The sequence below is a fragment of the Hyla sarda genome, chromosome 5 (genome assembly GCF_029499605.1).
Source record: "Hyla sarda isolate aHylSar1 chromosome 5, aHylSar1.hap1, whole genome shotgun sequence".
Classification (NCBI taxonomy): domain Eukaryota; kingdom Metazoa; phylum Chordata; class Amphibia; order Anura; family Hylidae; genus Hyla; species Hyla sarda.
The window spans coordinates 251,633,870-251,647,387 of NC_079193.1; the positions used below are offsets into that span (position 1 = coordinate 251,633,870).

Consider the following 13,518-nt stretch of genomic DNA (forward strand, 5'->3'; position numbering starts at 1 on the left):
TCCGCAAGGCGGCCAAGTAGTGATGCGGAGAGTGACGTGGGAGGCGGTGTTTCAATTGCTCAGGGTCCTGAGGCAGACACTGTTGTGGAACACGAGGAGGACATCAGTGACGTGCACACATCTTTTGATGATGATGAAGCTGATCGCAATTGGGAGCCAGGTGCAGAAGTCGGGGCTTCAACATCATCAGGAGAAGAGATTTGCTCTTTGTCTATGAGGCAGCAAGGCGGTAGCACGGTTGGAAATCAGGTGGCGGTAGTGGAAATTCAGGAGCCAAACGTGCCAGGGGGAGACCACCTGCTTCGCGGCAGCTTACCTTTCCGGGAGTTAGCGGGTTACCAGCACCGGTCGATGAAAGATAGAGACACGCTAATCCGTTCAGTGGAGCGCGCCTGCGGCCCCGGAAATCAGAGGGCATAACACACCTGGTAATGCTTGATCTCGCAATTGATCGTGCAAAGGTAGGGGGTTATTAAAGCCTCTTGGGTACTGCTGAGGCCTACTCTTGACTGCTCCTGGTGCAATGTATGGGGTAATTAAGCACTCTTGGGTAGTGTTTTTTTTTTTCATTTACTGATAATTTTATTAGTAATAAAATTGAATTTTCCAGAATGCTAATCGTTACACAACGGAATGCTTGTTGCGTGTGATTTTTCACTGAAAATAAAAAAAAAATACGGACAGGGATTAACTCTGCTTCATCATTTTGGGGCGAAAAAAGTCCTTTGGTGATCTGATCTTTTGGAGACAGATGCGCTTACACATATATTAAATTAGTTTTTGTAAAAAAAAATTCAAACATTGTGTGGTTTATTATTTTTGAGAAGAATGTCTTTGGGTGGTCCACCGTCCTATTATACAGTCTTGTGAACTGTTGGATATGTGCTTGTTCTTACACAAAGGTATTTCTTTAAAACATTTCTAAAATGTTGTTGTTTTTGGAGGGGATTGTGAAGCCCTGGTGTGTACTCTTGCATCAGCCAACTCCAGGCTGTGTCATGCAGGCAATATATGGGTTACTGATGATGCAGGGGTGGGGCCTGGTTCTGGAAATTTCAAAATTTTGGGATAGCGGGTGCTACCAATGAGAAATGTTTGACAAAAATGTCATATATTGTGTTGTTTTTTTGGGGGGGGGATTGTGAAGCCCTGGTGTGTACTGGTGCATCAGCCAACTCCAGTCTGTGTCCTACAGGCAATATATGGGTTACTGATGCCGCCGAGGTGGGGCCTGGGTCTGGAAATTTCTAACTTTTGGATAGTGGGTGCTACCAATGAGAAATCTTTGTCAAAAATGTCATATATTGTGTTGTTTTTTTGGGGGGGATTGTGAAGCCCTGGTGTGTAGTGTACTAGTGCATCAGCCAACTTCACGCTGTGCCATTCAGCCACTAAATTGTCTCCTCTTGCCACGCTATGTACACGCTATGTCATTCAGTCACTATATGGTCTCCTGACACTAATGCCACCACCAGGCTCTGCCAGTAATCTGCATGCTATTCTGAATAACAGTATTATTTCACTACCCCAGCACACTCCATATGCGTTTTACAACACAACAAAGTGTTCTATACCTCTATAGAGGCTGTATGTAGGCTAGAAATAGCCTTTTTTAACATCGATTCGGCGCGAATAAATTCTGATCGAAACTAACTTTTCGTGAAAATTCGGCAAATCGGCTGAATCGAATTTTTGAAAAGTTCGCTCATCTCTAGATCCCACAGCAATTCTACAAGAGATGATACATATATTAGAAAATAAGGCTACATGTGTTGTATCTGCCTAAAAGGATACTTGTTGTCTCTTATCCACAGATCGCGTTGTCCAGAGAAATGAAAATATACTGATGTATATATTAGGTCGGTTTCTGTGATATAGTTGAACAATTAGCAAGCTTATTCTGAAGGTTATATGTGGTTCTTAGACATTTGTAAGTGAACTAGAGTATTAAAATATGAAGCATATCATAATTCTGTGCACTAGTCAATAATGGAAGTAACTCAGATAGTGTTACAGCGCGAGCGCTGTGTACCTGTTACAGCGCGATCGCTGTGTATTGCAGTGAAGGAGGGGTGGCATTGCTCCAGCAGACCCTATTAGGAACTGGATGTTACAGTTTGGTATGCTTATTGTCCTCACTGTGTGCATTGTATTGTATGATAGTTAGAGCATTGTTGTGCCTATATATGTGCTGTTAATGCACACATGTGTGACTATGCACCATGTTACTTTTCCTTATATAACTTATTAATGTGGATCTGTCTGTGAGCAACGCCTTTGTCTCTCCACTTTGTAGATGCTTCTCCCCATATGTGATTTTAAATTAACTTTTTAATGCATACTCAATAAAATTATGTAATTTTTATATTATAAGTGTCTCCATTCTCGTTTTCTGTTGAGATGCAGTGAAGGAGGTACCGCTCTGCAGATACGTGGGCTCCCTGAAGTGGTGTTCCAGAGGTTGCAAGTGGTTCTTGCTGAATTGACTCCCGGATGTAGCGGGTTACTTCTTTTAATGTTGTTTCCCAGGGTGTTACTTCATGAAGGGTCCGGTCTCTAGGAAGGAGCGTGGATTGCAGTGGGAGCATGCCCCGGCCGGTGGTGCCTCTACCAACTTGCACGCACGCTAAGATCGGGTTAAGGTTCCGACTGAGTGTGTTGTGAGTGACGTCACTATGGTATCCACAGCAGTCCACAAGGCTATCGACGTACGTTTCAGAAGTCTCGGCTTCCTTCGTCTGGAAGGAAGTCGAGACTTCCGAAACGTACGAAACGGACTGCAATCCACGCTCCTTCATAGAGACCGGACCCTTCATGAAGTAACACCCTGGGAAACAACATTAAAAGAAGTAACCCGCTGCATCCGGGAGTCAATTCAGCAAGAACCACTTGCAACCTCTGGAACACCACTTCAGGGAGCACACGTATCTGCAGAGCGGTACCTCCTTCACTGCAATACACAGCGATCGCGCTGTAACAGGTACACAGCGATTGTGCTGTAACGCCATCTGAGTTACTTCCATTATTGACTAGTGCACAGAATTATGATATGCTTTATATTTTAATACTCTAGTTCACTTACAAATGTCTAAGAACAACATATAACCTTCAGAATAAGCTTGCTACTTGTTCAACTATATCACAGAAACCGACCTAATATATACATCAGTATATTTTCATTTCTCTGTACAACGCGATCTGTGGATAAGAGACAATAAGTATCCTTTTAGGCAGATACAACACATGTAGCCTTATTTTCTAATATATGTATCATCTCTTGTAGCATTGCTGTGTGATCATTACATTTACACCGCAACCACCGTTTTTTTCAGCAACCATACTATTTACAGGTCAGTTTGTAACTTTTGTGTATATTACAGCGCTTACTATTCAATAATTTTTCAGTATACTACTTTCTACACAGTGTGCATCAGGGGAGCACATTTATAGTAAAGCAGCAGTACAATCACACATCAAACCAGACCCATCCAGCGCTAGTGATCTTTTCTATTCTCTAAGATTTGTAAATCCTTCTTAATCCTTCCAGTACTTATCAGCTGTTGTATGCTCACCAGGAAGTTCTTTTCTTTTTTGAATTTCCTTTCTGTCTGACCACAGTGCTCTCTGCTGACACCTCTGTCCATTTTAGAAACTGTCCAGAGTAGGAGAAAATCCCCATAGCAAACATATCTTGCTCTGGACAAGTCCTGACCTGGACAGAGGTGTTGTAAGAGAACACTGTGGTCAGACAGAAAGGAAATTCTAAAAGAAAAGAACTTCCTGTAGGGCATATAACAGCTGATAAGTACTGGAAGGATTAAGATTTTTTTAATAGAAGTCATTTACAAATTTGTTTACATTTTTGTCATCAGTTGATTAGAAAAAACAAACAAACATGTTTTCCAGTGGAGTACACCTTTAACATCCATTTATCCCATGGAAAATGTCATCCTGTTTGCTTTTTGACCAAGTAAAAAAAAAAAAAAAAAAAAAAAAAAATATATATATATATATATATATATATATATATATATATATATATAACCAATCCTTGTTTTCATTGTGTTCCAGAAGTAGTAAAACAGAAACTGTAGTTTAATATATGGCTGCAGGCACAAGCTTCTGTAAATAAGATCCAGTGTTTTAGGGTAGCATGTGCTGAGAATCAGACACAGTAGTGTATTCTGATAATGGGGTTAATATTCTTAAGAAACCGACCTAATATATACATCAGTATATTTTCATTTTAAATGGTTAAATTATTAATCAATGTATGTAATACCTACACAGGGACGTGCACAGATTGACTAGAAAGGGGGCTTGAGCCCTGGCCCTTTTGATATTACTCCTAAAAGTGCCCTGGGCAGTTTGGAATCATTATGTGGACATTTATATAAATAATTATGGGAAGTGCCTTTTTCTACAATTCAGCCCCTGCCCCCCCCAAAATGTCAGTGCACGACCCTGTACCTACATACTGTATATCTCACATTACATTAAATTGTTTCTCTTTGAATATTCCAGATAACATATCCCTACAACTATAGAAGTGATGTACTTCCATCTTCAGTGGAAAAATAAAACTCTATTTCCCTGAAGTTTTAATGATAGTATGGCCAACGGCTATTTTATGTGTACAGTCAGCTTTAATGTAACAACAGCTAAGGCTTATACAGCTTCGGATCACTGTTTAACCATATTCCCTCTGTGGGGTTGGTTATTGCAGAACAATTGTTGCAAGATAAAGCCTATTAATTAAATGGATCTTACCGCTGGTTTGTAATATTTTATTACTATACTACATTAAATTTGTTTTTCATACTACATGTTATGAATACAAAGCAATAATAGATAGCATATTGGCAGAAGGAGCTGCATATTGCCCTCTCCCAGGGGGTATAAAAGGGGGTGAGTGTTCGCCTGTCTAGGTTAGAGTGTTATTTTACTTACCTGTCCTGGAGGTGCATTCTCACAAACGTTGGTCTCATATTCCATAGCAAATTCCGGTGCATTATCATTAATATCTAGAATGCTAATGGCAACATATCCTTTCCCGATTTGTGCCGGATTCTCTGTGCAAAATTACAAAGAGAATGTGTCATGACACAATTTATGTGACCTACTGTACTGTAGTTTATTGAATTACTTTGTGTAAAACGACTATTGTTTTATATAGATTTACTTTAAATTATATATCTAAATTATATACAGTGGGGCAAAAAAGTATTTAGTCAGGCACTAATTGTGCAAGTTCTCCCACTTAAAACGATGTGAGAGGCCTGTAATTTATCATAGGTACACCTCAACTATGAGAGACATAAATACATCACATTGTCTGATTTTTAAAGATTTTATTTGCAAATTATGGTGGAAAATAAGTATTTGGTCAATAACAAAAGTTCATCACAATACTTTGATATGACAGAGGTCAAATGTTTTCTGTAAGTCTTCACAAGTTTTTCACACACTGTTGCTGGTATATTGGCCCATTCCTCCATGCAGATCTCCTCTAGAGCAGGGATGCTTTGGGGTTGTCTCTGGGCAACATGGATTTTCAACTCCCTCCAAAGGTTTTCTATGGGGTTGAGATTAGGAGACTGGCTAGGCCACTCCAGGACCTTGAAATGCTTCTTACGAAGCCACTCCTTCGTTACCCGGGCGGTCTGTTTGGGATCATTGTCATGCTGAAAGACCCAGCCACGTTTCATCTTCAATGCCCTTGCTGAAGGAGGCTTTCACTCAAAATCTCATGATACATGGCCCCATTAATTCTTTCCTTTACACGGATCAGTCGTCCCTTAGCAGAAAAACAGCCCCAAAGCATGATGTTTCCACCCCCATGCTTCACAGTAGGTATGGTGTTCTTTGGATGCAACTCAGCATTCTTTCTCCTCCAAACACGACAAGTTGAGTTTTTACCAAAAGTTCTACTTTGGTTTCATCTGACCGTATGACATTCTCCCAATCCTCTTCTGGATCATCCAAATGCTCTCTAGCAAACTTCAGACGGACCTGGACATGTACTGTCCTAAGCAGGGGGACACGTCTGGCACTGAATGATTTGAGTCCCTGTCAGCATAGTGTGTTACTGATGATAGCCTTTGTTACTTTGGTCCCAGATCTCTGCAGGTCATTCACTTGGTAGCTCGGTGTGGTTCTGGGATTTTTGCTCCCCGTTCTTGTGATCATTTTGACACCACGGGTTGAGATCTTGCGTGGAACCCCAGATCCAGGGAGATTATCAGCGGTCTTGTATGTCTTCCATTTTCTAATATTTGCTCCCACAGTTTATTTCTTCACACCAAGATGCTTGTCTATTGCAGATTCAGTCTTCCCAGCCTGGTACAGGTCTACAATTTTGTTTCTGGTGTCTTTTGACAGCTCTTTGGTCTTGGCCATATTGGAATTTGGAGTGTGACTGTTTGAGGTTGTGGACAGGTGTCTTTTATACTGATAACAAGTTCAAACAGGTGCAATTAATACAGGTAACGAGTGGAGGACAGAGGAGACTCTTGAAGAAGTTACAGGTCTGTGGGAGACAGAAATCTTGATTGTTTGTAAGTGACCAAATATTTTCCACCATAATTTGCAAATAAATTATTTAACCCCTTAAGGAGGCCGGGCTTTTCAGTTTTTGCATTTTCATTCTTTCCTCATCACCTTCTAAAAATCCTAACGCTTTCAATTTTGCACATAAAATTCCATATGATGGTTTATTTTTTGCACCACAGATTCTACTTTGCAGGGACATTGCAGAGTCATTTTATCAAAAAATTATACCCTACTTATATAGGTTTGATTTTGTCGTACTTCTGAAAAAAATCATAACTACATGCAGGAAAATTTATTCGTAAAAATTCTCATCTTCTGACCCTTGTAAGTTTTTTATTTTTCCGTGTATGGGCCGGTATGAGGGCTCATTTTTTGCGCCTTATTCTAAAGTTTTTATCGGTACCATTTTTGGATTGATCTGACTTTTAATAACTTTTTATTCATTTTTTCATGATATAAAAAGTGACCAAAAATATGCTATTTTGGATTTTGGAATTTTTTTGCGCATACGCCATTGACCGTGCGGTTTAATTAACAATATATTTTTATAATTCAGAGATTTTTGCTCACGGCGATACCACATATGTTTATTTTTATTTTTATTTACACCATAAAAAAAAAATGTTATGGGAAAAGGGGGGTGGTTCAAACTTTTATTACAGAAGGGGTTAAATGACCTTTATTAACTTTAAAAAAAAAAACTTTTTTGCAGTGTTATAGCTCCCATAGGGGTCTATAACACTGCACACACTGATCTTTTACACAGATCCCTGCAAAGCCATAGCTTTGCATGGATCAGTGTTATAGGCAGTCGATTGTTCAAGCCTGTATCTCAGGCTTGGAGAAATCAATCGCTGATCAGACACGACATAGCAAGGTAAGGGGACCTCCACTCATGTTCTAGCTGATCGTCACATTGTGATTTTATCGCAGCCTGAGCTGCCGGGAGGCTTTCACTTTCATTTTAGAAGTGGCGATCAACTTGGATCTAAAGGGTTAATAGCATGCAGCACACGCTATTATCCCAGTTATCATTAGCCGCTGGGACCGACCCGGTATTACATGGGGTCACGGCGTGACCCTATTCTAAGTACAGGTACGCCCTACGTCCTTAAGAGGTTAACAATGTGATTTTATGGATTTTTTTCTCATTATGTCTCTCATAGTTGAGGTATACCTATAATGAAAATGAAAGGCCTCTCTCATCTTTTTAAGAGGGAGGACTTGCACAATTGGAGGCTGACTAAATACTTTTTTGCCCCACTGTATTTTCATTTAAACATACTGAAAACTATTATTTTGTCTGGATATTACAATTTGCAATGTAAACTATAAACCATTTTAATATCTTTCAGAATTTGACTGGACGTACAACCTACACTACAGTAATACATATCTCATGGCACATGGCTTTATGACAGTGTCTGTTAAAATCTACTCAGCTCTTTATATTTATCTCTACAATTGCTCTGGTATGCTTATCCTAATAACACATTTATGAAGAATCTAATAGAGGTACTCCACTGTTTAAAAATGCATTCACTATCCACAGGATAGGGGATACGTGTCTGATCACCGACCTCTGGGACCCTACAATTTCCAGAATGGGGCCTACAATCTCCCACTGCCCTTTCTCTATAAAAGCACTGAAGTTACCAGAGTATAGTGTCTGTTTATCTCCAGTGCTCCCATGGAGAATGCATAAACTGTGTGCCAACCCTGTGCTCTTTGCGTCTGGAAGATTCAGACTCCATTATGGAGATTGCAGGGGGTCCAAGAGGTTGGACCTCCCTGTGATCAGACATTTATCCCCTATCCTGTAAAATGATTACTCCTTGTGTATCTTTATTATTATTCAGGCCATGCTAGGAGCTGTAGTTATGATAAAATGTAAGTGTCACACATCATGGGATACAGTGGGTTCATGTTTAGGTGGGGGTGAAAATCCCTTTATGTATGTCAGCTTGGCATTCTTGATGTAACAACTTAGCCATCATGTACTTTTATATGAACATGTGCCTGCTGTTGCTACCTTTGGGGGGTAACATTGGCATTAGAGAGTTGACTTGGTGAGAAGTCAACTCTACATTCAAAAAAGCCATAGTAATCTATGCCTTGTGGCTAAATGTAAGGTATCTGTGGTGGAGGACCTAGATGAGGAAATTAGGCAGTTGGTGTCCGAAGTTGAATCAGCACAACCGTGTAAGTGTCACTAATGCTTGGCTTCATTGCGGTGGAGCATTGCACTGAAAGACATTGACCAAGTGGGCTGAGAAACACATATATTTGCCCTGGCCATAGCTGCTAGTCCAAATCTCTACCGTGGCATGCACTGTGCTGCACACTGACAACTGCATAAAGGGGCCCATCCTCTGCTCCACATGATTGTGCAAGGTGGGGAAGGCGGCTATGGCAAATTAGCAATGTGTGAATTCAACTGCCCAAAAACTGGATGACTGGGTACATACTATTGTTTGCAGGATAATAAAATAGTTATAGAAAACTGACTAAAGGCAAGAGGAGGAACACTAGATGACAGTGATGATGTCATGTCAGGTATCAAATGTAAAGACACAATTTAGAGTCTGAGGGGATATTAAACCTAGAAATAATTGAAAAATGATATCACATATTAACCAGTTATTCATTAGTATTCCGGGGTTAAAACACCTATTTGCAGAAAAAAGGGATCTGTATCATAATATACCATTTTATCTTTTACTATGATCACAGGTATGACCAGGGGTGTCTGGTCTCAGATTCCAAAGAAATGTAAGATCATTTTTTATGTACAAATTGTGTCAGAATTCCATCACACATGCAATAGTAAATCCAAAGCCTATGTGTGTGTGTGTGAAACTCACCTTAGAAGTTGCCTATCACCTTAGAAGAAACATTTAGAACAAGCTATTAAAAAAAAAAAAAAAAAAGATATATATATATATATATATATATATATATATATATATATCCTGTGGTATGGTAGAGAATTGTATGAAGAAAGAGAAGGCTATCAATAAAAAATAATTGCCTTTTTTTCCATCATACTACCAATTTATATTATGTACATTTAAGTGCAAAGCTTCCATACTACCCAAAAATGACTATACTATACTATATTCTACTATATGTCTAGAATTTATATTAAATTTTCACACCTTATTTTGAAATACTAAATATGTTTATATAGTAGGCTGAAAAAGGCATTTTTCTATCATACACATAAAACCAAATGTTCATACAGAAAAGAACAAGAAAAAAAACCTTTGAAAACATTAGTACTTGGGAGTGGGTTAATTCCTTCCTGACCTTTTAAATTAAATGGCAATTGGATAAACCACTCGATCAATATCCTAAATGGTTAAAACCAGTAATCCTGTATATTCTGTTTCTGAAGAAAAATGGCTAGCCCTTTCTTGAATGCATTAACAGTTTCCACCGCCACAGATCCCAGTGAGAACATGTTTAATATGATCAGAATTCTAATAGTAAAGTAATACCATACTATTTTTCTTAGATACAATATAATAAAAGATTTTTTATTTTTATACTGCATCGCCTATCCATCAACAAGAAAGATACAAAGAATCTATGTGGCAGTTGTTCACATGTAGTATTTTGATCAGTATTTTTAGCCACAACAAGGAGTGGGTCCTACAGAAATACAGAAAAAAAGGGGATTTTTTTTTTTCATAATAATTTTTTTTTCTTTGATGGTTCCTCTACTGTTTTTTGCTAAAATATTCACCGATATACTAACAAGCATAATGGTGTCCATTCATCAAAGTCAGCGAAGGTGCACTGATTTTATACACAGGTTGTGATGGTGTTCTTGAAGCGTACCTGCACCACATTTATTACAAAATGCAGGGCATAAGATAAATATGAAATTTCACTTCAGAACACCACTTTGTGTCACCCCATTCTCTGCCACTTTTCTGAGTCTTTTCCAACTTTTGTGCAACTTTATTTTTTAAATATTGTCAACGACCAGTTTTGTGTGCTAGTTCTAGGTAGGTGTATGTAATGTTATTGAGGACATTTTGACAAATCTGTGACTTTTTGAAAAAAGTTGTAGTTCCAAAATCTCTTACCACAGCAAAGTGAATAAGAAAGTCTTTGTAAAAGTCAAATAGTTGCACAGTTGTGGCAAACTATAGTTTTGGTGTCAAATTTGAGACGCTGGATGATTGTGAACTGTCTTATTCAAATGAATGGGAACAGTTGCAGCATCCGTTTCCCTCCGGTGCACGCCAAAAGGAAGCTATGCCGGACGCCTGATATATGTGAACCCAGCATTAGATTAATAGAGCTTTAGAATTCCAGTTTGTCTGAACAACAATGCTCATAGTTAAAATTATTTAAACCTTGTTTTTTTTTTTGTGTTTTTTTTTAGACTCTGACTTTAGAAACTGAAGTATAATAGGTCACAGAGAGGTTTTGCTAAATAAATTACTTAGACTAGTTGTCATTTCCTATTACAGCACAATGAGCATTTGAGCCAGATAATATACTTGTACCATAAAGAAGATTCAGCTAATAGGATGTATTTATTACATGCTTTCTACTTCTTTCATCTAATAATGCATGTGAATCATAGTAATAAACTAGAAATAAACCTCCACAGTGAGTTTAAGCATTTTCTGAACCAATCAATACATAGCACAATTACTTACGGCTCTCTATTGCGAGAACTGTTATGTTGTGGACAGCGTTGGTCTCTCTGTCCAAGTGTTTAGCTATAGTAATGAGTCCGCTGTTGGCATCAATGTTAAAATATCTCTCCAGGTCTGTATTACGATCAATTGAGTATCTATTTTGAGACAAAACAACACAAAATATATATTTAGTACAGCAATAAAGCCATGTATGTCATTGTTAATAAATGAAGCAACTGATATCATTTAAACTGTTGTACGGAGTGTCTAGAATATCTTAGAAAATGGCTTTCATAACAATTTTTTTTAATCTCATAGTATAAATAGAACATGTAAAGAATGAAGAGATGTCCAGCGCAGATTCCAAGCAATACGAAATAATTTATTCAGCAGTAACACGACATGATGACAGGTAGGTGGCGCGTTTCAGCCACAATGGCAGATTGTGGCAGAAACGCGTCACCTACCTGTCATCATGTCGTGTTACTGCTGAATAAATTATTTCGTATTGCTTGGAATCTGTGCTGGACATCTCTTCATTCTTTACATTATTATACGAGTTGTGGTTCAGTCTCGTCCGAGACGCAGAAAGGGCGTACGAGTGAGCTGTGCCTAAACACTTTGGACTTTGTATAAATAGAACAGTTCCATTAACCTGTAAAAACAATTTGAAAACCTACTATGATTTTAAGATGGGAAAACTGATTTAGCACAAATAGTTAAAATTTCACACAAAAAAAATTAAACATTTTTGGACAATTTTTTTTTGTATCTCTGTCTTTGAATTCTCCACCAATCCCAGCCGCTTAGTGTACTGTACAGGAGCAAGCCTTTGTCATAGGCCCCTGCACCTATATACACTTCCCACTGGTAAATTGGGGCATTTTGAAATATGAAATAAATCTGACTCACAGAATTGCACTCAAAAGAAATTTGAGAAAATTTGATGATTTCTGAGATGCTAGTAGAATTTAAACTATCTATAAACTAATATCTACGGCAGTTGGTAGTTTTTTCCCCAAAAGGATATGCGCCGTATATGTAAGGCGCTACAGTGATTAATTTCGCGCACAGCACCGTACATTTACGAAGCATGAATTAAGTGGTCCCGCTGATGCCCACCATTATACCCTCAGATGCCATGATCAATGCAGATCACAGCATTTGAAGTGTCTGCAGGGGGCATTAATCAGACCGCCCATGGGGCAATCGAGATGGCAACCAGAGCTTTTCTTACCTGTTCCCAACCATCTGCTATGATGTTCTTCTCTGGTTTCTAGCGGTTATAGCAGTAGCAATATTCTAGCTATATATATGTATATATATATATATATATATATATATATATATATATATATATATGGAATACCCCTTTAAAACAACTAGGAATTTACTATCATGCCACCCTACATCTTATCTGTAGTATCAATCAGTATTTTTAAGACTACCTCCTTAAAAAATTTTTATATATCTTTTAGACATTTTTTTTGTGAATACTTTTCTATTCTACTTTAGTTGTACACTGAATCACAGCTCTCCATTAAAAGAGCACACTTTGTTCTTTATAAAGCTCTAACAAAATCGACATTCAATAGATCTAACCAAAACATGTTATTCTGCCATGGTTCACTGTTTGTAATTTATAGGTAACTGAAGTTGATGTTGACCGTGTATCTTTTAATTAGTACATTTTCAGCCTCATTATCATATTTGCTTTATGTAACCATAAAAGAATGGTAAGTACAACAACACCTTTTTTTTAAGAGTGTTTTTGGCAAAAAAAACATTTTGGCACAATTAAATTGAAGGGTGCCTACAATTTTATTTATCATGACTTGTGATGTAGGTGAAGACTAAGAAATATTTTCTGTCAACGGCAATGGACATCTTTCATTAAAAAAGTTTTCTATTTTTATTTCACCACCCCATTACTTTACTAGTTATTCTTTCAGATGCCCTACAACCAATGTCTCCATCCTGCAGCTCTCCTATCATTACACAACTACAACTCGCTGTATGTGCTGACAGCCTGTAGCTGTGAGAGTACGATGGGAACTAAAGGTTTGAAACAGTTGGAGAATTTTTCTTTTTAAAAGTTTCCATATTTTGAAACAATAAGGGTTAAGAAATCCAAAAAAGCTACATGTCACTTGGCATAAATGGCACTCCAAAATTGTAGGAAAAGACTAGAATGCATGAACTGGAAAACATTTTTTTTTTTCTTTAAATAAACTGGGGCCAGAAAGTTGAACAGATTTGTCAATTACTTTTGTTAAAAAATCTCAATCCTTCCGGTACTTTTTAGCTG

General features: G+C 38.0%; 1 protein-coding gene across 6 annotated transcripts in view; it reads right to left on the reverse strand.

Moving 5' to 3' along the window:
• Nucleotides 1-13,518, reverse strand: part of LOC130273936 (cadherin-7) — a 258,593-nt gene that overhangs the window by 28,606 nt on the left and 216,469 nt on the right. For all 6 annotated transcript variants that reach the window (XM_056521486.1, XM_056521487.1, XM_056521490.1 and 3 more), the window contains 2 exons: nucleotides 11,229-11,365; nucleotides 4,951-5,072 (listed from right to left, as the gene is read on the reverse strand). In XM_056521486.1, the coding sequence (XP_056377461.1) occupies nucleotides 4,951-5,072; nucleotides 11,229-11,365 (259 nt within the window). The remainder of the gene's footprint in view (nucleotides 1-4,950; nucleotides 5,073-11,228; nucleotides 11,366-13,518) is intronic.